Genomic DNA, 27,690 nt, shown 5'->3' with positions numbered 1-27,690 from the left:
CCAACTCTCTCTCCTCTCAGCACCGCCCCCGGTCCCCACTGAGCTCCTTCACCCATTCTCCCCTCCTCTTCTCCTCTGAGAAGGGAGAGGCTTCCTCTGAATATCCCCCAATCCTGGAACATCAAGTCACATTCTCTCCCACTGAGGCCAGGCAAGGTGGCCCAGTTAGGGGAACAGGATCCACAGGGGGCTAACAGATTCAGGGGCAGCCCCTGCTCCAGTTGTTTGGGACCCTCATGAAGACCAAACTACACATCGCTACATATGTGCTACATATGTGTGGAAGGCCTAGGTCTACCCATGCTCACTCTTTGGTTGGTGGTTCAGTCTCTGAGAGCTACCAGAGGTCCAGGTTAGTTGACTCTGTTGGTCTTCCTGTGGAGGCCCATATCCCCTTTGGGTCCCTCAATCCTTCTCTCAACTCTTCCATAAGACTCCCTGAGTTCCATTTAATGTTTGGCCGGGGTTCTCTGTATCTGTTTGCATTGGCTGTTGGGTGGAGTCTCTCAGAAGACTGTTAGGCCAGGCTTCTGTCTGCAAGCATAACGGAAAATTGTTAATAGTGTCAGGGATTGGTTCTTGACCATGGAGTGGGTCTTGGTTTGGGCCCGTCATTGGTTACCCATCCTGTAGATGGAATCGTTTGATCAGGGGCTTGCTTATAGTTTCAGAGGGTGGTACAGCGAGGTACATGGTCCAGTAGCTGAGACCTTCATTCTTTTTTTTTTTTTTTTGTTCTTTTTTTTCGGAGCTGGGGACCGAACCCAGGGCCTTGCGCTTCCTAGGTAAGCGCTCTACCACTGAGCTAAATCCCCAGCCCCTGAGACCTTCATTCTTATCCATAGGCAAGACATAGAGAGGGCAAGACTTGGGCCTGGTGAAGGCTTTTGAAACTTCAGAGTTACTCCTAGTAAGAAACCTCCTTTAACAAGACCATACTTCCTAACCTTTCCTAGACAGTTCCAGCAACTGGGAAACCAAACATCCAAAAACGGCCTGCGGGGCCATGTTTTCTTTCTTGTAGTCCTAAGTACATGTCAATCCACTTAAAAGGGACTTATCCCTTAGATAGATATTTCAAATAACATATAATATTGGGAATTTTTAAAAATCATCTTCCTGAGATATTTGCCATTGTAAAGTTAGCTGTTTCTACTCATTTAGCAGAAGATGGGTTTGAGCGCTCATTTGATTTTTGTTTTTTTGATTTTTGTTTTTTTGTTTCTCTTTTTCTGGTTATTTTTTGGTTGAAGTTCTTTCTAGTAAGCCCACAATTGTTTTTAAAGTTTGAGAAAGGAGAAGAAAGAGAGAAGCAAGCACAATGTAGAAATAAGGCATTTCCACACACAGTCTTTGGTTGTGTCCCTCAGACAGCAGATGTGCATAGGGAATTACTTGAAAGGATCCATGTAGGATGCATTCTAAAACCATCAGGTCACTGTGTACTGTGACAGGAGCTAAGCCTCTGCACCACTGACCATCATTCACTGCTAAGCACCTTTCCAGACATTTCTGACTTGAAGGCATTTACATTGAGCGGCTGGGAGATAGATGGGTACTTTAGGAAGGGGCAAGTTCTTATTTCCACAGCTCTGTGAGACCTCCCTCATCTAGCCTGCTATTGACTGAAAATAACCAACATAGTTAATCACTCTCCAGGAAAGAAAACACTGGAGCAAACATTCAAGAACAGTGATCTCTAAAATTACAGGAGGGAAGAGGAAGTCAGTCTCTGTTAGAGCTGAAAATCTTACATTAGAAGTTAGAGTCTTACTGGCCACCAACAAGGCAGCATACACCAGCTGATATGAGGCCCCCAGTACATACACAACAGAGGACTGCCTGGTCTGGACTCAGAGAAGATGCACCTAGCCCATGAGAGATCTGAGCTCCCAGGGAGTGGAGAAGTCTGTTAGGGTGGGGGTGGGGACATCTTCTTGGAGACACCGTAGGGTGTTGGTGGGGAGGAGTAAGGTATGGGATGAGGAATTGTCAGAGGGCAGACTGGGAGGGGGATAATGACTGGACTGTAAAAATAGATTAAAGAATAATAATAATAAAGAAATTAAAGTCTTGATTTAAAAATTAAAATTTAATATCTACCATGGATAAAATAAGGCTTACATATTTTTTACATATTTTTATGAATTTAGGGTAGTAAAGTTATTATAATTATTGTAATATATTTTTGTTTTACATATATGGGTAGTTTGCTTGTGTACCACATGGCTTTTGTCTGCAGAGGCCAGAAGGTGGCATTTATATCTGGAGTTACAGTCAGTTGTGTGTCACTGTGAGTGCTGGGAATTGAACTGTGGCCTTCTAGAAGAACCAGGTCTCTTAACCACTGAACCATCTCTCCAGCCCCTGCTGTTGACATTATAATCAAGTACTTGATGAATATTTTGGATTTTAAAACTCTAATTTCTCATACTTTTTGCAATAGGGAACCATATGAGATATGTACAAAATAATTATATGAAACAAATTATATATTGCCAAACAAATTGTATCTGTAAGCATCTCTCTCCTGTGAAGTCGAGCACAGATGCTAATCCTGAGACCTTCTGGTAATATTCACTAGTTTCATATCCACACAATTTCCCTACTTAAGCCATAACTGATCCATAAAGTTGACTAATTTGTGAGGTTATAAATAACACTGGTAGCAAATAAAAATAAACACTTCAGTTACTTATGTATTCTGCCTGGAGTCAAACAATCAATGGGCTTTTTACAAGAATATCAAGTAGATTCTAATGAATATATTTGTATGTTGCTCTTATAACTGAGTACTTCACCTGCTTGGTAATTGACCTCTGAAGAAATTAATTATAAGGAATGAGAACTTTAGTGGGCGTTTGAAATTTATCTTTTGTGCTTGCACTGTTGGGAACTAGAGGTCAACAGCATTTTTCTGAATCATGAACTTCCCCTCTTAGATTTATCTCCTCTAATATTCTCTCCCATGATCCTCTGGTGCTAGAATGGTCTGATCTTGAGAATGAGGGCAGAAGCTTCATTTTTATTAGAAAATAATTTCAAGTGTCTTGGTCCATTTGTGCCCCCCACCCCCTCTCCCTGAAGAAGGAATAATATACTGCTCAACCTGCCTTTCTAACTGTTTATTCTGTGTGATATTAATACACAATCCTGTGTATTTTAAAACACAAGATTTGGTTCAGAGTTAGTGGCTTGCTTACTGACTTCCAAGGGATGCTGTCTCCACATACTGTTTATTTATTTTTCCAGGTTTGTTCTCTTTTCTCTATCCTCACATTACATAATCCCATCTATCACTGTTGTGGTCTAGCTGTTTTTTTTTTTAGCTTGCTGTTTACACTTTTTATGACATTTACTGCTGGAGAGACCTCTGAAAATATGGAGGTTATACATAGAAAACACCTGCTGTGATTTGCTGCTATTCAAGGTATATAGTTCACGGTGTCCTGTATATCCAAGCCAGAAAGTTCACATTGGTCTGCGATTTTCATTGGGTAGAAGTCACACATTTTATTGATCTGTATGTTGAGTGTGTGCATAGGGCTTTGATGGATTCTATTGATCCGCATGTTGAATATATGCGTACAGGGCTTTGGAATATTTTGTGCCTTGTAGATCTCTCTTGTTTTTCTCCTCTGTATCTTCTCTAACCATTGGAGAGTAAATGTAATTTATTCATGTTAGTATCTATGGGCACAGAGCACATTACATAGTAGTAATAAATGCCACCACATACTCTGTTTTTCTGTAGGGCCTTCAAAGTACTTCACAAATCCTCTCTCACTGAGCTCTACCCCATCCAAAATAAATGTGTATGGTTTATGGATTGAGGGATATGTGATTAAATGCCCATTTCATGTCTTGTCCTCTTGAACTTGTCACCTTATTTCTTTGTCCTTTCAGGCCTTACAGTGCCAGGCCTGTGGTATATACTCAGCATGTACTTAAGAGACTGAAATGGATGAACATGGTTTTGAAAGTGTAAAAGTCCAGAGAAATTCATAATAGGAGGAAAAGTCTCAAAATTTTATATTGTTTCCTCCGCTACGTTGAGTATAACCCTTGACTTTGAACAGAACTATTTAAACTGTATTGTGTGAACTAAAGCCATCTACCACCACTAATGGAACATTTCCTAATGGGTAATTGCCCTATGTGAAAGAACAGGACTTATACTGAAGCTCCCCAATTAAGCATCGTCTTGAGACTTTCCAATGAAAACAGAAGGTGACATAATCACGTATGGATGACATCTGTCTCTTGAGCACACTCATAACTTTGGAGCTTTATTATTTAGTTCTTCTAGAGAGTTCATTGGCCACTCCTGGGCAAGAGACAGGCAGCCATATTCTTGTGTATAGTTCACAAAAAGGTTAAACTGTGCTGGCTGCATTTGTCAGCTCCTCCAAGGTTCTTATGGTCTAACAATGGCACCATTTATACACCTTGGATGGAGGGAATAGATTAACCTTTAAAGTCAAGTTGTCCTACTTATAAACAATGAAGTGGCAATTCTTTGTGCTGTCTTCAATTATGTGATATTGATGGTGGAAAGCCTTCCTTCTTTGGAGACCTGGTAGACTGGAATTATAAAGGTCTGTTTTAATTTTGGATTGTGTGGAGAATACTTACACCGGTTTGCCTTAGTGAGTGATTGAAATGTTCCAGCAGGCATGCTGGTAGCAGTGCACTTACAGGGCTCCATTGTGCAGCTCCCGAGCTGAGGGTTTATTGTTGTTAAGGGAGGAGACGAGCCTCTGGCTGTTTCTCGCCCAGAAGAGACTACAATTGATGCCTTTGTTGTAGAAAGAATGCTGTCCAGGTCTCACCAGCCACTCAACAGCACATGCAGGAGGTTGGAAGATTGAATTATACCTTCAAAGTGAGTTAAATTACATGGTTCTGAATGTGTCCTTTGCCAAACCAAATTAATGCTTGCTTTGTAACACCAGTTTGCCCCTGAAAAAAGGATAGCTGTTTCTCTCTCAAATCCTTCATGGACCCAATGTCAAAGCCACTGAGGCTGCATCAGTGGTACCATCGCTTCATGTCAAAGCATCTCATGGAGAGATCAAGTTCTTGGCTTTTAGGAAGTGACAACTCTTAATCCCTGGGAGAAATGCTAAGGTGACAGGAAAAGCCACAGTGGTTTTTAAGTGTCTTGGGCATGGTTTCAACCAGGCAGAAGCTGTCGTGTTTACTCACATGGAAGAGAAACAATTCAAAGTTCTATTCTGAACGCACATCTACATGCCTTGTTTCTTTGGGACACATGGCTGTGTGACCTCAGCTATGCTACACCTGCTAGGACAGAGCTCTACTCACATGTCACTGGGTCCTAGCTCTTCTTGGTGTTCTGAGCTGGAGGCTTGTGTCTAGTGCCATTTCTTGCCACTGTGGCACTATTGTTATTATTATAATTATTGTTATTATTATTGTTATCACCACCACCATTACCACTACCATCATCACCACCATCATCACCATTATTACCACCACCGGCATCACACCACTATCACCATAACCACCACCATCACCATCATCACCACCATCATCACCATCATCACCATCATTACCACCACCATCACCACCACCACCACCATCACCACCAGCACCACCATCACCACCATCATCACCATCATTACCACCACCATCACCACCATCACCATCATCACCACCATCATCACCATCATTATCACCACCATCACCACCATCACCATCACCACCAGCACCACCATCACCACCACCACCACCACCATCACCACCAGCACCACCATCACCACCATCATCACCATCATTACCACCACCATCATCACCACCACCACCATCATCACCATCATTACCACCACCGTCATCACACCACTATTACCATAACCACCACCATCACCATCACCACCACCACCACCATCACCACCAGCACCACCATCACCACCATCATCACCATCATTACCACCACCATCACCACCATCACCATCATCACCACCATCATCACCATCATTATCACCACCATCACCACCATCACCATCACCACCAGCACCACCATCACCACCACCACCACCACCATCACCACCAGCACCACCATCACCACCATCATCACCATCATTACCACCACCATCATCACCACCACCACCATCATCACCACCACCATCATCACCATCATTACCACCACCGTCATCACACCACTATTACCATAACCACCACCATCACCATCACCACCACCACCACCATCACCACCAGCACCACCATCACCACCATCATCACCATCATTACCACCACCATCACCACCATCACCATCATCACCACCATCATCACCATCATTACCACCACCATCACCACCATCACCATCACCACCAGCACCACCATCACCACCACCACCACCACCATCACCACCAGCACCACCATCACCACCATCATCACCATCATTACCACCACCACCATCATCACCACCACCACCATCATCACCATCATTACCACCACCGTCATCACACCACTATTACCATAACCACCACCATCACCATCACCACCACCACCACCATTACCACCAGCACCACCAGCACCACCATCACCACCACCATTATCACCATCATCATAATGACCATTATAATTATCATATCATGTTTTTAAGCTGGACTTTTCAATGTTTTTCTCTTTGCTTCACCCATTTTCATTCCGTTTGACTTCTGAGTTTGGAACTCTGGCTTAGGTCAATTTGTAGTTTTCAGTATCAGGAATTATAGTGTGGAGCTGAGATGCCAACTCTAAAGGAATTTTTCACGTTTCTCCCACGCGTTTTGAAAGCAAGAAGCCATCTGTTGGCTTAGGTGTTTCTGAGGTGGCTGCCTCTGTGTTGGAATGTGAAGCAGAGAGGAGTCAGGTGAGCCTGCATCAGTCTGTGGCCTGGTGTCAGGAAGGGGGAGGGAGGGAGGGAAGGAGGGAGGGAGAGAGAGAGAGCGAGCAAGCGAGAGAGAGAGATATCTTGCCTCAACAAGATGCAAGATGAGAACTGACTCTTGAAAGCTTCGTTCTGACCTCCGCATGTACACGGAGTGTGCACTTTCCAAACAAAATAAAATAATGCTAATAAATAACACGTGCAAGACTGGCTGTTGTAGCTCCACCTCTGGGATTCTGACTACATGTGAAGGAGGTGAGGATTATCATCAAAATCTTAATGTTCAGACAGCACAGCAGACATTTTCTATACATATGAGCAAAATCTAACAGCTGGACGTGTTTATCCATGAACGTGTTTACCTGAAGCCAGAGTTTGACAGCACGAGTTCCAGAGCACAGTGTTCTGCCATCCTCTGGGTGTGGCTCTTCATCTTCTGGGAGAGGAACATTAGCAAGAAGAGAGAAGGTCACACTGCATCGAGGTCAAAATACACCCCAGTTATTAAGTGGTTGAGGTAGGATTAAGTCATAGGCACAGATCACAAAGCTTCTCTTGTACCAAATTGTGTTTCCTGATTTTCAAGAGTAATCTGTATAATCTGTAGATTTTTTTAAAATTTTTTTTATTAACTTGAATATTTCTTATTTACATTTCGAATGTTATTCCCTTTCCCGGTTTCGGGGCAAACATCCCCCTAACCCCTCCCGCTCCCCTTCTCTATGGGTGTTCCCCTCCCCATCCTCCCCCCATTGCCGCCCTCCCCCCAACAATCACGTTCACTGGGGGTTCAGTCTTAGCAGGACCCAGGGCTTCCCCTTCCACTGGTGCTCTTACTAGGATATTCATTGCTACCTATGAGGTCAGAGTCCAGGGTCAGTCCATGTATAGTCTTTAGGTAGTGGCTTAGTCCCTGGAAGCTCTGGTTGCTTGGCATTGTTGTACTTTTGGGGTCTCGAGCCCCTTCAAGCTCTTCGAGTTCTTTCTCTGATTCCTTCAACGGGGTCCTATTCTCAGTTCAGTGGTATGCTGCTGGCATTCGCCTCTGTATTTGCTGTATTCTGGCTGTGTCTCTCAGGAGTGATCTACATCCGGCTCCTGTCGGTCTGCACTTCTTTGCTTCATCCATCTTGTCTAATTGGGTGGCTGTATATGTGTGGACCACATGTGGGGCAGACTCTGAATGGGTGTTCCTTCAGTCTCTGTTTTAATCTTTGCCTCTCTATTCCCTGCCAAGGGTATTCTTGTTCCCCTTTTAAAGAAGGAGTGAAGCATTCACATTTTGATCATCCGTCTTGAGTTTCATTTGTTCTAGGCATCTAGGGTAATTCAAGCATTTGGGCTAATAGCCACTTATCAATGAGAGCATACCATGTGTGTTTTTCTGTGATTGGATTACCTCACTCAGGATGATATTTTCCAGTTCCAACCATTTGTCTAAGAATTTCATAAAGGCATTGCTTTTGATAGCTGAGTAATATTCCATTCTGTAGATGTACCACATTTTCTGTAGATGTACCACAGATCACAAAGCTTCTCTTGTACCAAATTGTGTTTCCTGATTTTCAAGAGTAATCTGTATAATCTGTAGATTTTTTTTAAATAGCAAACATGTCACAATTATTTATGGGAACTTAAGAATTTCATTAAAAAATGAAGGACACCTTTGTGACTATACATGTTGCTGAGTTTTCAATAAGAGTAGACCATGAAGCAGCCCAATAAGGCAGGTGACATATTGGCATTCTACTTCCAGAGTGTTGGGTAGAGATTTGAAGTTTAGTTTCTCAGGATACTGTACTGTTTGTCGTGCTTAAGGAAACATGGAGATGTTTTATTATATTGTATTTGTGTTTGAAGTTATCCTAGAAGCAATGGGTAGTTTATTAATGGTAATTACAAACGAGATTACAAACTCATTATTGGGAATGTTATATAGTTTATTCTTTAGTTAAGGAATATATAAGGTGGTCTCATGATGTTTCATTAGTCCCTGTAATTACCTAGTCTCACGTAATGTAAATCTCTAGAATCCGAAATTGAACTTTGAAATGAGGGAATGACTTTCCCAAGAGCAGCTATTTGCCAAGGCATAGGAAACTCACATTCCAGGCTTCAGGGCCATGTTTTCCATGGTACTGTGTTATTATACAGGTCCAGAAAGTTACGGCATTTTTCAATTAATACTCTTTCTTCACACCTCCTGCAAAGTTAAGAATATTGCTTTCTCTTGGTATTCTTTGACAATTAAATCAAAGAATTTAAATCTCATAAATTACTTAACCCCAGTCTGGCTGTCATAGTCACTTTTCTATTGCTGTGATGAGACACCATGACTGAAGCAACTCTTAAGAAATTCGGCATTTGATGGGGGCTGGCTTACAGTTTCAGAGGCTTACTCCATGATGGGGAACTTAGCAGCACACAGGCAGACCTGGTACTGGAGAAGTAGCTGAGATTCTACACACCAATCCTAAGGCACCTCAAAGCCAGCCCCTAGTGACACACTTCCTCCAACAAGGCCACACCTCCTAATCCTTCTGATCCTTTCAAACAGTTCCACTCTGTGGTGACCAAGTATCCAAATATGTGAGCTCGTAGTGCCATTCTTATTCTAACCCCTGCACTGAAATATATATTCTTAGTTTTTGTTGCATATTTTGTTAATTATGTGCCAGCAGTTGGGACAGATGCTGAGGAGCTCTCATAAAGAGCTCTATTTTGGGTTGGAGGGATGGCTCAGTGGTTAAGAGCACTGACTACAGTCCTGAGTTCAGTTCCCAGCAACCACATGGTGACTCAACAACCATCTGTAATGGGATCTGATGCCCTCTTCTGGTGTGTTTGAGAATAGCAACAGTGTACTCATATACATTAAGTAAATAAATCTTTTTTTTTTTTAAATGTTTCCTTCATTTATTTGGCTTGTACACTGATAGTGTACTTGCTGACTTATTGATTCCATTGTGGATACAACTTGGCTTTTTTTTTTCTTTCTTTCTTTTTTTTTTTTATTAATTTGAGTATTTCTTATATACATTTCGAGTGTTATTCCCTTTCCTGGTTTCCGGGCAAACATCCCCCTCCCCCCTCCCCTTCCTTATGGGTGTTCCCCTCCCAACCCTCCCCCCATTGCCGCCCTCCCCCCATAGACTAGTTCACTGGGGGTTCAGTCTTAGCAGGACCAAGGGCTTCCCCTTCCACTGGTGCTCTTACTGGGATATTCATTGCTACCTATGGGGTCAGAGTCCAGGGTCAGTCCATGTATAGTCTTTAGGTAGTGGCTTAGTCCCTGGAAGCTCTGGTTGCTTGACATTGTTGTACTTTTGGGGTCTCGAGCCCCTTCAAGCTCTTCCAGTTTTTTCTCTGATTCCTTCAACAGGGGACCTATTCTCAGTTCAGTGGTTTGCTGCTGGCATTCGCCTCTGTATTTGCTGTATTCTGGCTGTGTCTCTCAGGAGCGATCTACATCCGGCTCCTGTCGGTCTGCACTTCTTTGCTTCATCCATCTTGTCTAATTGGGTGGCTGTATATATATGGGCCACATGTGGGGCAGGCTCTGAATGGGTGTTCCTTCAGTCTCTGTTTTAATCTTTGCCTCTCCCTTCCCTGCCAAGGGTATTCTTTTTCCTCATTTAAAGAAGGAGTGAAGCATTCACATTTTGATCATCCGTCTTGAGTTTCGTTTGTTCTAGGGATCTAGGGTAATTCAAGCATTTGGGCTAATAGCCACTTATCAATGAGTGCATACCATGTATGTCTTTCTGTGATTGGGTTAGCTCACTCAGGATGATATTTTCCAGTTCCAACCATTTGCCTACGAATTTCATAAAGTCGTTGTTTTTGATAGCTGAGTAATATTCCATTGTGTAGATGTACCACATTTTCTGTATCCATTCCTCTGTTGAAGGGCATCTGGGTTCTTTCCAGCTTCTGGCTATTATAAATAAGGCTGCGATGAACATAGTGGAGCACATGTCTCTTTTATACGTTGAGGCATCTTTTGGGTATATGCCCAAGAGAGGTATAGCTGGATCCTCAGGCAGTTCAATGTCCAATTTTCTGAGGAACCTCCAGACTGATTTCCAGAATGGTTTTACCAGTCTGCAATCCCACCAACAATGGAGGAGTGTTCCTCTTTCTCCACATCCTCGCCAGCATCTGCTGTCACCTGAGTTTTTGATCTTAGCCATTCTCACTGGTGTGAGGTGAAATCTCAGGGTTGTTTTGATTTGCATTTCCCTTATGACTAAAGATGTTGAACATTTCTTTAGGTGTTTCTCAGCCATTCGGCATTCCTCAGCTGTGAATTCTTTGTTTAGCTCTGAACCCCATTTTTTAATAGGGTTATTTGTTTCCCTGCGGTCTAACTTCTTGAGTTCTTTGTATATTTTGGATATAAGGCCTCTATCTGTTGTAGGATTGGTAAAGATCTTTTCCCAATCTGTTGGTTGCCGTTTTGTCCTAACCACAGTGTCCTTTGCCTTACAGAAGCTTTGCAGTTTTATGAGATCCCATTTGTCGATTCTTGATCTTAGAGCATAAGCCATTGGTGTTTTGTTCAGGAAATTTTTTCCAGTGCCCATGTGTTCCAGATGTTTCCCTAGTTTTTCTTCTATTAGTTTGAGTGTGTCTGGTTTGATGTGGAGGTCCTTGATCCACTTGGACTTAAGCTTTGTACAGGGTGATAAGCATGGATCGATCTGCATTCTTCTACATGTTGCCCTCCAGTTGAACCAGCACCATTTGCTGAAAATGCTATCTTTTTTCCATTGGATGGTTTTGGCTCCTTTGTCAAAAATCAAGTGACCATAGGTGTGTGGGTTCATTTCTGGGTCTTCAATTCTATTCCATTGGTCTATCCGTCTGTCTCTGTACCAATACCATGCAGTTTTTTATCACTATTGCTCTGTAATACTGCTTGAGTTCAGGGATAGTGATTCCCCCTGAAGTCCTTTTATTGTTGAGGATAGCTTTAGCTATCCTGGGTGTTTTGTTATTCCAGATGAATTTGCAAATTGTTCTGTCTAACTCTTTGAAGAATTGGATTGGTATTTTGATGGGGATTGCATTGAATCTGTAGATTGCTTTTGGTAAAATGGCCATTTTTACTATATTAATCCTGCCAATCCATGAGCATGGGAGATCTTTCCATCTTCTGAGGTCTTCTTCAATTTCTTTCCTCAGTGTCTTGAAGTTCTTATTGTACAGATCTTTTACTTGCTTGGTTAAAGTCACACCGAGGTACTTTATATTATTTGGGTCTATTATGAAGGGTGTCGTTTCCCTAATTTCTTTCTCGGCTTGTTTCTCTTTTGTATAGAGGAAGGCAACTGATTTATTTGAGTTAATTTTATACCCAGCCACTTTGCTGAAGTTGTTTATCAGCTTTAGTAGTTCTCTGGTGGAACTTTTGGGATCACTTAAATATACTGTCATGTCATCTGCAAATAGTGATATTTTGACCTCTTCTTTTCCGATCTGTATCCCTTTGATCTCCTTTTGTTGTCTGATTGCTCTGGCTAGAACTTCAAGAACTATATTGAATAAGTAGGGAGAGAGTGGGCAGCCTTGTCTAGTCCCTGATTTTAGTGGGATTGCTTCAAGTTTCTCTCCATTTAGTTTAATGTTAGCAACTGGTTTGCTGTATATGGCTTTTACTATGTTTAGGTATGGGCCTTGAATTCCTATTCTTTCCAGGACTTTTATCATGAAGGGGTGTTGAATTTTGTCAAATGCTTTCTCAGCATCTAATGAAATGATCATGTGGTTCTGTTCTTTCAGTTTGTTTATATAATGGATCACGTTGATGGTTTTCGGTATATTAAACCATCCCTGCATGCCTGAGATGAAGCCTACTTGATCATGGTGGATGATTGTTTTGATGTGCTCTTGAATTCGGTTTGCCAGAATTTTTTTTTTTTTTATTAACTTGAGTATTTCTTTTTTTTTTTTTTTTTTTTTTTTTTTTTTTTTTTTTTTTATTAACTTGAGTATTTCTTATATACATTTCGAGTGTTATTCCCTTTCCCGGTTTCCGGGCAAACATCCCCCTCCCCCCTCCCCTTCCTTATGGGTGTTCCCCTCCCAACCCTCCCCCCATTGCCGCCCTCCCCCCATAGACTAGTTCACTGTGGGTTCAGTCTTAGCAGGACCCAGGGCTTCCCCTTCCACTGGTGCTCTTACTAGGTTTGCCAGAATTTTATTGAGTATTTTTGCGTCGATATTCATAAGGGAAATTGGTCTGAAGTTCTCTTTCTTTGTTGTGTCTTTGTGTGGTTTAGGTATAAGAGTAATTGTGGCTTCGTAGAAGGACTTCGGTAGGGCTCCATCTGTTTCAATTTTGTGGAATAGTTTGGATAATATTGGTATGAGGTCTTCTATGAAGGTTTGATAGAATTCTGCACTAAACCCGTCTGGACCTGGGCTCTTTTTGGTTGGGAGACCTTTAATGACTGCTTCTATTTCCTTAGGAGTTATGGGGTTGTTTAACTGGTTTATCTGTTCCTGATTTAAATTCGGTACCTGGTATCTGTCTAGGAAATTGTCCATTTCCTGTAGATTTTCAAATTTTGTTGAATATAGGTTTTTATAGTAAGATCTGATGATTTTTTGAATTTCCTCTGAATCTGTTGTTATGTCTCCCTTTTCATTTCTGATTTTGTTAATTTGGACGCACTCTCTGTGTCCTCTCGTTAGTCTGGCTAAGGGTTTATCTATCTCATTGATTTTGTCAAAGAACCAACTTTTGGTTCTGTTGATTCTTTCTATGGTCCTTTTTGTTTCTACTTGGTTGATTTCAGCTCTGAGTTTGATTATTTCCTGCCTTCTACTCCTCCTGGGTGTATTTGCTTCTTTTTGTTCTAAAGCTTTTAGGTGTGCTGTCAAGCTGCTGACATATGCTCTTTCCTGTTTCTTTCTGCAGGCACTCAGCGCTATGAGTTTTCCTCTTAGCACAGCTTTCATTGTGTCCCATAAGTTTGAGTATGTTGTATCTTCATTTTCATTAAATTCTAAAAAGTTTTTAATTTCTTTCTTTATTTCTTCCTTGACCAGGTTATCATTGAGTAGAGCATTGTTCAATTTCCACGTATATGTGGGCATTCTTCCCTTATTGTTATTGAAGACCAGTTTTAGGCCGTGGTGGTCTGATAGCACGCATGGGATTATTTCTATCTTTCTGTACCTGTTGAGGCCCGTTTTTTGACCAATTATATGGTCAATTTTGGAGAAAGTACCATGAGGAGCTGAGAAGAAGGTATATCCTTTTGCTTTAGGATAGAATGTTCTATAAATATCCGTTAAGTCCATTTGGCTCATGACTTCTCTTAGTCTGTCGACATCACTGTTTAATTTCTGTTTCCATGATCTGTCCATTGATGAGAGTGGGGTGTTGAAATCTCCCACTATTATTGTGTGAGGTGCAATGTGTGTTTTGAGCTTTAGTAAGGTTTCTTTTACGTATGTAGGTGCCCTTGTATTTGGGGCATAGATATTTAGGATTGAGAGTTCATCTTGGTGGATTTTTCCTTTGATGAATATGAAGTGTCCTTCCTTATCTTTTTTGATGACTTTTAGTTGGAAATTGATTTTATTTGATATTAGAATGGCTACTCCAGCTTGCTTCTTCTGACCATTTGCTTGGAAAGTTGTTTTCCAGCCTTTCACTCTGAGGTAGTGTCTGTCTTTGTCTCTGAGGTGTGTTTCCTGTAGGCAGCAGAATGCAGGGTCCTCGTTGCGTATCCAGTTTGTTAATCTATGTCTTTTTATTGGGGAGTTGAGGCCATTGATATTGAGAGATATTAAGGAATAGTGATTATTGTTTCCCTTTATATTCATATTTGGATGTGAGGTTATGTTTGTGTGCTTTCATTCTCTTTGTTTTGTTGCCAAGACGATTAGTTTCTTGCTTCTTCTAGGGTATAGCTTGCCTCCTTATGTTGGGCTTTACCATTTATTATCCTTTGTAGTGCTGGATTTGTAGAAAGATATTGTGTAAATTTGGTTTTGTCATGGAATATCTTGGTTTCTCCATCAATGTTAATTGAGAGTTTTGCTGGATACAGTAACCTGGGCTGGCATTTGTGTTCTCTTAGGGTCTGTATGACATCAGTCCAGGATCTTCTGGCCTTCATAGTTTCTGGCGAGAAGTCTGGTGTGATTCTGATAGGTCTGCCTTTATATGTTACTTGACCTTTTTCCCTTACTGCTTTTAATATTCTTTCTTTATTTTGTGCATTTGGTGTTTTGACAGTTATGTGACGGGAGGTGTTTCTTTTCTGGTCCAATCTATTTGGAGTTCTGTAGGCTTCTTGTATGTCTATGGGTATCTCTTTTTTTAGGTTAGGGAAGTTTTCTTCTATGATTTTGTTGAAGATATTTACTGGTCCTTTGAGCTGGGAGTCTTCACTCTCTTTTATACCTATTATCCTTAGGTTTGATCTTCTCATTGAGTCCTGGATTTCCTGTATGTTTTGGACCAGTAGCTTTTTCTGCTTTACATTATCTTTGACAGTTGAATCAATGATTTCTATGGAATCTTCTGCTCCTGAGATTCTCTCTTCCATCTCTTGTATTCTGTTGGTGAAGCTTGTATCTACAGCTCCTTGTCTCTTCTTTTGGTTTTCTATATCCAGGGTTGTTTCCATGTGTTCTTTCTTGATTGCTTCTATTTCCATTTTTAATTCCTTCAACTGTTTGATTGTGTTTTCCTGGAATTCTTTCAGGGATTTTTGCGATTCCTCTCTGTAGGCTTCTACTTGTTTATTAATGTTTTCCTGTGTTTCCCTAAGTGTGTTCATGTCTTTCTTGAAGTCCTCCAGCATCATGATCAAATATGATTTTGAAACTAGATCTTGCTTTTCTGGTGTGTTTGGATATTCCATGTTTGTTTTGGTGGGAGAATTGGGCTCCGATGATGCCATGTAGTGTTGGTTTCTGTTGCTTGGGTTCCTGCGCTTGCCTCTCGCCATCAGATTATCTCTAGTGTTACTTTGTTCTGCTATTTCTGATAGTGGCTAGACTGTCCTATAAGCCTGTGTGTCAGGAGTGCTGTAGACCTGTTTTCCTCTCTTTCAGTCAGTTATGGGGACAGAGTGTTCTGCTTTCGGGCGTGTAGTTTTTCCTCTCTACAGGTCTTCAGCTGTTCCTGTGGGCCTGTGTCTTGAGTTCACCAGGCAGCTTTCTTGCAGCAGAAAATTTGGTCTTACCTGTGGTCCTGAGGCTCAAGTTCGCTCGTGGGGTGCTGCCCAGGGGCTCTCTGCAGCGGCAGCAACCAGGAAGACCTGTGCTGCCCCTTCCAGGAGCTTCAGTGCACCAGGGTTCCAGATGGTCTTTGGCTTTTTCCTCTGGCGTCCGAGATGTGTGTGCAGGGAGCAGTCTCTTCTGGTTTCCCAGGCTTGTCTGCCTCTCTGAAGGTTTAGCTCTCCCTCCCACGGGATTTGGGTGCAGAGAACTGTTTATCCGGTCTGTTTCTTTCAGGTTCCGGCGGTGTCTCAGGCAGGGGTCCTGCCGCTCCTGGGCCCTCCCCCACGGGAGCCCAGAGGCCTTATACAGTTTCCTCTTGGGCCAGGGATGTGGGCAGGGGTGAGCAGTGTTGGTGGTCTCTTCCGCTCTGCAGCCTCAGGAGTGCCCACCTGACCAGGCGGTTGGGTCTCTCTCTCACCGGGTCTGGGAGCAGAGAGCTGCTGTGGGCCGGGATCCGCGGGTGTGGCCTTTTTTTTTTTTTAAGAGCTCTATCTCCTTTCAAAGGGCTTATAACTAGGTACAGGAGAGGTGGGGTGGAACAGGCTTTGTAAAAGACCACAGACCAGTGTCATAGACCAAGAGTAGTTTTGAATCCATGCACTGAGTGATAAGAAGAGGGTCATCTGACCTCTCTCACTGTGTACTGGGAGTCCCTCTCTCAGCCTGGTCATGAATGTGCTCAGTCCTACTTAAGTGCGATATTTTAACAAGGACTTCAGACCAGTTAATTAAAAAATATAGTATTATGTATTCCCTAAAGGTCAGGTTGCATAAGTAAGACCTGTTCTGTAATTAAAATGTATATGCTATTTATCAAGGGCTCCAAATATGAAAGTTGCACCCCCAAAAGGGAAACAGATAGCAGACCCCAAGTAGACTCCATCCTCCAGCTACTGTGGCAGGTTGAACAGTGTGCAGGGGCGCAGGGAGGAACCTTGGCATTTGCAAAGAAATTGAAAAGGTCACAAACCCAGAGGAAAGCCTGGGTGCAGGAATCTCCAGCTGTGTATTATGACCTACCCTGGCAAGGAAGCGTGGCCCTTCCTCCATGGGAGCCTGGTCTTCTCTGGGAGCTATTTTATATCAGAACAACACACAGCACACTAGTCTGTAATCTTTAATTGACAAATATGAACCTGTAGAGGGCAATAAGAATTTTGAGAGACGGTAGCTAAATGAACAAAAAGTATCACAATAAGCAAAGCAAGTGATGGGCCTGGGAGAGAGAGAATGTTGGGAATAAAATATTTTAAAAATCGAAGTTACATTTGTGTGCAGGAAGATTGAGGAGGCTGCTGCATTTGTAAGGCAAGAGAACAATGCTGCCATCAGAGTCAGCAGCTAGAAGACTAGGAAACATTCTTAGAAATTAAAAAAAGGTGTGGTGGCATGTACCAACACCAGCACAGAAGGCAGAATTAGGAAGATCGGGGGTTCAGGACCAGCCTGAACCACACAAGACCCGATCTCAAAAAGCTCAAACAGCTTTTTTTTAACGTGGATCCAGCAGAAAAGGCTCCCGCCAAGAAGCACATGGAGAGAAAGAAAGGGGTGTTCTGTTATCCAGGAGGCACCATGAGTGTTCATAAACACATCCTCTAGTGGCCTTCAAGGTGCGCACCTCCCCGGCACTCAGAAATCTGCAGCGTTGCCACAAAGGGGTCTTCAGCAGTGCACATTGACCCCAGGCTCAACAGAGCTGTCAAGGCCAGAGGCATAAGGCATGTTCCGTGTTGTGTCTGTGGTTGTTTGTCCAGATAATTTAATGAGGATGAGAGTTCACCAAGCACATTGTATACTTTGGTAACTCGTGTCCCCGTAACCACGTTAAAAACTGCAGACGTTCATTGTGGATGAGAACTGACTGCTGAACTAACTTATGAAACTGAAGTGCAAGCTAAACCCACAACAAGCAAAAACGATTTTTAAAAAAAATCAGCAGAAATTAATATAGCTGAGGATAAGCAGGGGATATAGAAGACGAAGTCAAGAAGGCATCCTAGAACTCTATCAGAAAATACAGACATGTCGGTCAGATTTAAGGACAGAGCCAAAAAGCTGCTATTGGGACTTATAGGGATTTCAAAAGAGAGAAACCAACCAACCAATGAATGAGAGAATGTTCACTAAGGGGGCAAAGGTGTAGCTAATTAAATAAAAAAGGGTTTTATTAAATTAAATTAATTAAATAAAATAAATTAAATAGTAAGGGTTTCAGAAGAGAGTACATAGAAACAATGGAGGAGGAACAAAGAAATAATAGAAAGCCATTTTCTTTAGCTGAAGGAAGACCTGGTTCTACAATACAAAAGTATCCAGCTGTCATACTGAGAATTGGTGCGGCCGTATCTGCACATCTGCACTGGATGGTCTCGTGGAACTTCCTGTCCAGGAGGAAGAACCGGATGGCACAGCACTGACCCCAGTAATCTGAAGGCCAGAAGCTCCTTGTGGAGCAATGAGCAGATTCATTGCAAGACCATGGGAGTGGAGCCTGCGGCTGATCTCAAAGGAGGTCATGGTGGCCCTGAGACCGAGGTCAGGCCAGCCACTTCCTCGTAAGGACCACCATCAACTAGAATACCTGTGCGACCCTGAGCAGCACCAGGCCTGTGGACTGCTGCTCTGACCTGTTCGTGGTGGTCTGCAGAGACAGTGCATCCCCACAGCCTGTGGTGAGGGGGAGGAGGTGGATCCGTGCCTGCTAGGGTAACTGAGCACCACGCCCCAGAAACAAGAATGGATTCTGACTTTCCTGAAATCCTGGGACTGTAGAATTTGGGGCAAGATATTCATGAGTTTGAGGCCAGCCTGGGCTACTAAATGAGGCTCTGTCTCATGGACAACCAAACAAGCTAACGAACTGTGTTTGAAATAGAGATTCACATAAACACATTCAGGCAGATTATAATAAAAAGATCAAAATGCTAAATAAGCATAATGTAGAGTGGAATCTAAGGCAGGAGGGATAAAATGGGACTGTGCAAAAAAAATTTTTTTTAAATATAGGTTCTCAAAAAGGCTTTGTGGCTTATTAATCTTTCACAAAAAATTTTCCAATCATTACCAATAAAGCCATTGAAAACCTCTCTTGTCTTTGGCCAGGATGGATGCTGGCTTCTGCAGTCCTGAGAGTCTGCAGAAGGATTATATATTCCTTTTACTCTTCCGTCTCATATGGTGCCACAGCTTGACACTTTGCATTGAGGATAATTTTAATTTGCACCATCTGAGGAATCACAAAACATGCTAAAGCCACTCATCTCGCTGCTACCACAGGGTATTCTGAATTCAGAAACAAATATGGCATCTGTAGAGGGTGTGTGATCTTGTATCATCCTCTTAGATGTCTCTCATAGATTCCATTGCCTCCTGGGGTGAGGAGTTCAGAGCAAGCGGTTGTTTTCTCTTGGGGTCCCTGGTTCAGACAGTTAGGATGGTGCGGCTCCTCAGGCAGCCCGGGGAAGGGAAAGACCCACTCAGTCTCTAGTGAAAACTACCCAAGGCCAAGGTTGTGAGAGTCTCTGCACAATGAAAGACCACAGGAATACACAACTGAATCCATTGGATCCACAAAGGCAGAATGATCACAGCAGACGTAGGCGTTTCCCCCCAGACATCTGCTGTGATAACTCACCCGCTTCTTTCTGCATGCACAGTCTATTTCTCTTCCTTTGCCAATCTGGTTAGTTATCATTTATCTGTGTATTTATTCTTGTATTTTCCCCAGATGCCTTACCAAACTGGATGTTTTGAGCCTGTTTAGAGGGTCTCTCAGAGGGTGTCACAGTCAAAAGGATTCCTTTGATTTTGTGGCTTTCAGGTGAGGCAGGTAAAGGGCCAGCGGGGGGTTTATTCAGATCTTGTTTCTCAGAAGGCAGCGCTCCATTCTTCCACCAGAGTGGGCTCCTGAGCAGCAGCACTCCAGCCGCATTGATTTCACGGACACTCATGTTAGACACGACCTTAGGGCCCCTCTCAGTTCGAATCAAGGTGTTTAGTTCAGAACTTTAGGTTCCAGCCCCCAGAAGCTGCCTGCCTTTAAGGACATCGCTTCACTTCTTTGGATCTTGGTAAATTAGCCTTTAAGAAAACAAGGGTAGATTTGACAGCCATTAAGCTCCTTTCCTCTTGTAAAGATTGGTTGTCTTTTTATTGTATGGCTTTTCTTAATATATTTCACCGATGCTTTCTCCCAAATCCAGCACTGGCACAAAAATTTCTGTGGCATATTTTGTGAATATGAAAGTTGACTTCCCGTCCTCTTACTCTTGGAAGAAAGACTCTGAGGGTGTTTGAGAGAGAATAATAGCTGGTGTAGAGACCCGGCGACAGATGTCCCCCGTAAGTGTCATTTACGGGTTGTTTAACGCGTTCTTCATCTTCAGGTTTTAGCCGTTCTGTGGCCATGCATCATGTTTGGTCTGAGCCTCTTAAGTAGGGGTAGCTCTTTCTTCTGATACAAATTTCGGTTTCTTCCTGATTTAGCTGCCTTGCAGGCACTGAAAAGAAAGAAGAGATTTGAGAAGCAGCTCACACAGATTGACGGCACCCTTTCCACCATTGAGTTCCAGCGGGAGGCGCTAGAGAACTCACACACCAACACTGAGGTCTTACGGAACATGGGCTTCGCAGCCAAGGCCATGAAAGCTGTTCATGAAAACATGTGAGTGACCCAGACTCCCCGTCCTTAAGCTGAGAAGAGTCCTGGACAGCGTATGGTGATTTTGGTAGGACTGGGTCACTGCGTGATGTATTGAATGGAATGCACTCTCAGAAGCAGTTTCAAACTTACAGTGGCAAAGTTTAAAAAAAAAGTTTTTGAAGAAGAAAAAAAAAAGCATAGAATCATGCTTTCAATAATTCTCAGTTCATTTATGAAATTCAACTGTAATTCTGTAACGTTAACAATGCCAACATCAGCGAAGGTGTTAGAACTGTAGGATAGTAGTTACCAGACTTTGCTGGGTATTGGTATCATCTAAGCTGTTCAAAAACATGCAGATGCCTCAAAGTCTTCCTGAACTAAGACAGATTTTATACCTTTTGTTTTTAACCAAGTTCTCCTGGCTGAGACCGACACTTCCTCATATTTGAAAATCACTGACAAAGTATTAATTACAGAGACCAGGGTTTATAGTTTCCTGGTTTATAGTTCCCACAGTATCCCCAGCTATAAGTTCTTGCTCACTTCCTCGGGTTGTTGTAAAATTCACTGAGATGCTAGATAGACCTGGCACATTTCCTGCTCCAGAGAGATCACTGTGTGATCAACAGTCTGAGATCCGATAAGGTGCATTCGGTCTGCATCTACACTGGGGAATGGAGATGGGACCTGGTCCTTTTCTGATTAGGGAGGGACACTGAGAGTAGACTCCCGTCTAAGAGAGCATAAGAGAGAGCAGCAAGTGCTGAGGGACAGACATAGTTCCAGAGGATGGGAAGAGGCCGCAGTAGTGCCTGGGGCTGTGAAGACCTCCTCAAGAACATCTTGTCTTACTAACTCATTAAGCAGCTGCCATTCTGTCACTTCGGTGGTTGTTAGTGTCACTCCCACAGTTGTGGTAAACCGGGTGCTGACTGAAGTGGATTGCACAGTCTGGCTGTGTCTCCAGGTTCCTTAGAAGCATCAGACAAGAGTGTGCTTTTGTAGATAAGTTCAGTCACGGTTCCAAACTTGGCTCATGCATATCTGTGCTCCCTTTAATAAATACATTTACTACAACGCTAATAAGGATTGAATATAAAAGGCGGCAGGCGAATGATAAAAGCATCCTACTTGATTACTTATGAAAATGTGTTGAGGGTCTCAGTTTTCATAGTGGCGGGGGCTGAGAAACTGAAGAAATGATGCACTCCACTGGGCTCAAACTTTTAGCGCTGAGGCTATTCAATAAAGGAGGGCCCTGTTGCTTCCCTTCCAACTAATCAGCCTGGCCTGGTTTCTGAGTTGTAGGAACGGTTCAGAAACACTGTTACAAAAATAAGAATAGTGCTTATAAGTTAGTAGACAATAGTTTCCCTCTTGCCTTTATCCATGCAAACATTTATTGGATTTAAAAGCCTTCACTTGAAAACTAATTGTCTTAAATTTGATTTGTGGAATTACTGTTTATGAGATTTTGATTGCCTTTGAAGGGCAAAAAGAGAGTTGGCCTCAAGTTTGAGTCAGTACAAAAGTAACTGATTTTATTTTTAATTATTTTTATTTAGTTTAAGCCTTTATCATGAATAAATATTAAATTTGGCTCAGGGGATACTCTTTCTTCCAGATACAAAAGCAGGCATGCTGCTTTTTCTATCTATAGTAAATATACTCATTAAGTGCAGAATTAAATGTGGCAGCCCAACGTTTGGTCTCTGGGAGGTAGGATGGCCTTCTCTAAAGCCATACTTTCAAGCTAAGGGCTGTCTCCACATCAGCTGCTCATTAGAACCACCTCTTGTTATTTGTCGGACACTTTACTGAGTAAGGAGAGCACAGACACTACAAACACAAATGGTTTCATCTACAGAAAATCCCTCTATTGCTTCTCCATGCAAGCCTATGCAAAATTATTTATTTAACTCTGTCATTATTTATTTACTCTTGTCTCAAGGTTCTTCAGAGTCTTAATAAGAACACATCCAGCAAAACTGACCTGCAGAATCCTTATGTTTCTTACATGTAAAAAGGCATGCTGAAATGCCATGTTCTTCAACCATGAGCCCTAGGTCTCTTTAGGGGTGATATATGGGTGACATTAAAATGGAAAATTACAGATCTAAAAAAAAAAAAAAAAAAAAAAAAAAGAACATGGAACATGGCCCGTCCCCTGAGACTAAGTTTTAAGGAACTGTCCTGAACCTGAACCTTCCTGCCTTCCTTTGCTGAGGTTGTGGCCTCCTGAGGACGTGCTGGGTCAAATTCTTCCGATTTAGCCCCTCCCACACATTGCCCAGAGGGGAACACTTTCAAGGACTGAGCATTTCAGAGCTACTGTGTCATAGAAAGTGCCAGCGTTTAGTTGCTTCAGGAATGGCTGCTAAGAGCTGCCTTGTCATCTCTGTTGTGGCGGTCCTGGGCAAATTAAGGAGCAGAGAAGCACCGCACATATTTTACCACATACACTCCCCAAATAGACAAATAATGGTAATCACACAGGTATTTTATTCTCGCATGTGATTGTACAGGATTACTAAAGTGCAAATTATTTGTTGAATTGATGGATGTTGGATAAGAACTTTTGTTAGAGCGTTGAAGTAACTGAAGAGTATATGTGAGATTAACTGGGTTTCGTACGGAATTAAGTCTAAATTCATAATTGTAAGATGAAATTCTAAAACCCCAACAAAATGCTTCCCAGGGATCTCAACAAAATCGATGACTTGATGCAAGACATCACAGAGCAGCAGGACATTGCCCAGGAAATCTCAGAAGCGTTTTCTCAAAGAGTTCAGTTTGCTGATGGCTTCGATGAGGTAGGTGTGAGGTGGGTGTGCCTCTAAAGGAACTATGGCTGCGGTGGAGGGCAGCTTGCTATCACGCAGAGCAGACGGTTTGCTCATGGCTGGACAGAGAAATGGGATTTATTGGAAGTGAGTTTTCAAGGAGGGAAATGAGGTGTTAGTAGCTGATTTCAAGGAAAGATGACTAGTTTGGGAAACAGCTTTTTAATTAGGTTTCCAGCTATTAAGGAGAAAGAAAACAGCCTGTGATTATGTAAAGTTAGTGACTTTTAGTGGTTGGAGTATAAATGGTCCCATTGTGAGGGATCACATCTGGCCACACAGAGCAGACGGTGTCACTGTGTAAGCAGCAGATGGATTGTGCTCTGTGGCTGTTAAATTAGGAGTTAGGCTGCTTCTGTTCATTACTCTGTCTATAAAACAAGTAGTTGTGTAATTGTGGACTGGCATTATTTACACTCCCATTCCATTCACACTCATCATCCCCACAGTCCAGGAAGGCTGTAGTTACACTGGTGGGGCCCACAATGAGAATTTTAGGGATTCCATTCAAGCTACACATGCCCCAGATGAGGACATGGCACATTCCCAAGGGACAGAGTAGCCCAGCTTCCTGTTTCTGGGTTATGTGGCAGAATGAGTCTAACAAGTCAAGATGACATCTAACAAGTCTAAGACACCATAGGATTCAGAGTGGATCAAAGTCCTCCATATTGTTAATTCTATGGGATCTGATGCCCTCTTCCAACCTCTGTTGGCATCTGGCACAAATGTTCTACTCATACATTTATGAAGACAATACACATAAGGTATTGGCAAAATATGGCCAGTAAGTCAGTCAGTCATGCCTACTTTTGTGTAGCTCTAAGGATGATTTGCACTCTCTTGAACTATAGGAAATAAGAAAGAAGATCTGGTAATAGGGAGGTGTCTTGCCTGCAAAGCTTAAAATACCAGTCTGGACATAGAAGTGCTGGAGAGTTGTGAGTTCAAAGTCAACCTTGGGCCATATCGTGAAGTCAAAGCTGGCCTGAGATACATAGAGAGATTTCATCTCAAAACAAATTACAGCAGCAAAGCCATCAAATACAAGATGCATGCAGATGTGCATAAATGCAAGCATAGGCTCCCGTGATGTAGGGCATCCTGGTTTACTCTTGCTCTGCCCAGGAGTGAGATCTCAAAAACTCCAGTGATAGGTGAGTAAGTAATTGGATGGATCCACAGGTATGATAGATCTTTTCTGATAGTTCCCTGCTGAAAGACTATACTTTCCAGCTTCCCTTGAGAACGGTGGGCAAGAATGTAACATACATGCTCTAGCCTTTTCTACCTGTTTACACACGTGGGTGACAAAGATGCCCCCTTGCTGTGAGGCAGACCAGGCCTCTCTGTCTGCCTTCTGTCTCTCTCTGACAGCCTCTGATGTATAATAAAATGTGGTTGTGACTACTACTCACTCTGGCAGGCTGATGAATGCTGGAGGGTTTCCCAGGCTAGGTATGTGTGAGTTATCTCAGGCTAGGCAAGAGGTGACCCACATCCTTAAGGTCTCAGCTGATGTTAGCATTCCTTAGGCACAGGGTAGAAGGTGCTTTACGATTAAGCCAGACTTTGAGGAGCCGCTATAAAGAAAAAAAAATACATAACACTGATCTTGAAGTTTTACTGACACAAGCACATGGGCTGGATCCAGAGTTCAGTGGTAGAGCTGCTTGTGTGGCGTGAACCGCTGTGCTCCACCCCAGCCCTGTGAACAAAATCACCTAAACACACAATTTATATTGACTTTGATGATTTGATAGAAGAACCGTGATGTTTATTTTTTTTTTTTTTTACTTTCTGTACGATATATTTTTCGGTATGCCTGTTTGTACTGAAAAGTAGCATTAACTCAAATATAAATATTTATTTCCTCTAATGAAAGTCTCAGAAATTCTCAACAGGAGAGGAAAAAAAAAGTGAGCACACTGGAAAACTAACAATCGCCGTGTAAATTTCCAGAACCTGAGGCAATAACACATTCAGCAGCAGTTACTTCAATAGCTGTTTACTGAAGTATTATAAGATTAACTACGACAAATTTGTACAACCCAAAATATTCATTTCTAATCATTGCTCAGTGTTGCGAAAAAAAGATTAGTTTTAAAATAAATATTCCGTTTCACCGGGTTCCCACATATCAATCGGGTAGCAGATGTTCTCCTTGTTATGTTTGGAGAAACCCACCTCCCGAAACATTAGCTCCGTAATTCTTTCTTTCTCCCGTGCTCAGGATGAGCTTCTGGCGGAGCTCGAGGAACTGGAGCAGGAAGAATTAAATAAGAAGATGACAAGCATGGAGCTCCCAAATGTGCCTTCCTCATCCCTCCCAGCACAGCCCAGCAGGAAGGCCGGCGTGCCTTCCTCTGTGCACCGCTCTCGAGCAGGTCTGTTACCCACCCCACGACCTGTGTCCTCATAGGTCCCGGAAGTCAGCCTCCTGCTTTCAGTCCTTGCTTATGCGAATTTGTATAAACACGTTTTATATGTAATTCCTACCCGTTTTCTATGCTGAAAGCAGAATGACTACTAATGGCTAGCAACTGCTTAAGACTAATGCCGGATTTTCTTCACTCTTATGTTCTAGCATCTTCCAGGAGGGCAGAGGAAGATGATGACTTCAAGCAGCTGGCAGCCTGGGCCACTTAAGCTACAACGGAAAAAAAAATTGACACCTAAATTATTGAACTACACATAAGACGTAAATGCTTTGCGAAGCTTAGAAATTAGCAGAGACATGTTTTACATGGATTGTTGCCTTTTAAATAACAGTTAAGGTATAGTCAGGGTTGCAAAGGGGCCCAGTATCATTGGAGGAGAGCTTTCCAGACTGCTGGACTCACGGAGCTGCTCTATTTACTACTGTGTTTCTAGTCCTGGTATATAGTTGATTTTTTTTTTGTATGTATGTATTGAAAACAACTCTTCTGACATTTAATACACATTCCAGTTTATAAGCCTTCCCGAGGAATACCTAGGATAACTGGGGGTGCAGGGTTGGGGGATGTCTATGCAAATACAAGGCAGCTGTGTGCATCCTGGTCACCCACAGCAAAAATAAATACGCTGCTAGAACAGACTTGTTCTAGTGAGTCTGTATAGTTTCAGTTGAGTTTCACAGCTGAAAATCTTCAGGGAGCTTTACTTTAATTGACGTTTAGTACGCTGATTGAGCTTTGAGTGGGGCAATGGAGGGATCTCCCCAAAAATCTGAAAGCAGTAACAGCTTAGTGTGCCGGGCAGGCGTCTCCGGGCTGTGAAGCACCTGCTGAGTGGACACTCGCAGGCTGTTGCCAGCACCGTTCATTCTCTGCTGTTTTGTGTTCTCTTGCCCTTTTAACAAGAACAAAACAAAACGAGATCCAAACATTTCACAGCGTGCACTTTGTAAATATATTAAAATACTGGCAATTAAAAAATGTATCTCAAGTAAAAATTTGGCCTGTAATTCTCTTTAAATGAAAATGAAATTTAAAGCTAGGTGTTACGTATGTCATGTCATAGCAGTTAAATGACAAATCCCATCATCCTTCCACCCATTTGAACAGCCGGTGGGTTGGGACCAGCCCCAGGGTAGGTAGTCTTTGACCCCTTGTTTGTGGTTTGGAAGTCTGAGTGCTGGCCTGATGATCCCAGGGCTCTCATTCTGCCACAGGTGCCTGGCAGTGGCTGTTTCTCTTGGCATTCTTTCTATGCTGCAGAGCACACACACCAAATTCTTCTCATTTTCTAAATTCTGGCTAAAAATTTCCATCTTAGGTAACTTTTTAAAAAAAAAATTCCAGACTAAATTAGATCTTCTCACTGTGTGCTTGTTTTCTGTTTGTTTTGTTTGGCACCCTGCTTACTCTGGTGGCATTTTTTTTCATGCGCTCGGTCACACACCTTACCTGAAGGCTTTCTCCTGATGGTCTGTGGTAAGGTGAGGGTTGAGAGAGACTACATGTCTTTAATAGTCTATTTCCAGGGCTCTTCAAAATCTCTCATGTACAGCAGGCAGTCTGTCAATATTTCATCAATGCACAACAACTGGTAGACTGACAGGATTTACCTTCTGC

General features: G+C 42.5%; 1 protein-coding gene across 2 annotated transcripts in view; it reads left to right on the top strand.

Annotated features, from left to right (window-relative positions):
• Chmp4c (charged multivesicular body protein 4C) overlaps window positions 1-27,068 on the top strand; it is a 36,924-nt gene extending 9,856 nt beyond the window's left edge. The window contains exons 1-5 of one of the 2 annotated variants that reach the window (XM_063282036.1): window positions 19,887-20,485; window positions 20,630-20,807; window positions 23,488-23,602; window positions 25,866-26,019; window positions 26,220-27,068. In XM_063282036.1, coding sequence (XP_063138106.1) covers window positions 20,764-20,807; window positions 23,488-23,602; window positions 25,866-26,019; window positions 26,220-26,281 — 375 coding nt within the window. In that variant the 5' untranslated portion in view covers window positions 19,887-20,485; window positions 20,630-20,763 and the 3' untranslated portion in view covers window positions 26,282-27,068. Of the gene's footprint in view, window positions 1-19,886; window positions 20,486-20,629; window positions 20,808-23,487; window positions 23,603-25,865; window positions 26,020-26,219 lie in introns of those variants that run through there. The other variant, NM_001017466.2, reaches the window with a different exon arrangement.
• Window positions 27,069-27,690: the final 622 nt, after the last annotated feature.

Source organism: Rattus norvegicus, chromosome 2 (genome assembly GCF_036323735.1).
Source record: "Rattus norvegicus strain BN/NHsdMcwi chromosome 2, GRCr8, whole genome shotgun sequence".
Taxonomy (NCBI): Eukaryota; Metazoa; Chordata; class Mammalia; order Rodentia; family Muridae; genus Rattus; species Rattus norvegicus.
The sequence above is the reverse complement of the archived record's forward strand: the minus strand, read 5'-3'. Positions and strand labels throughout refer to the sequence as shown.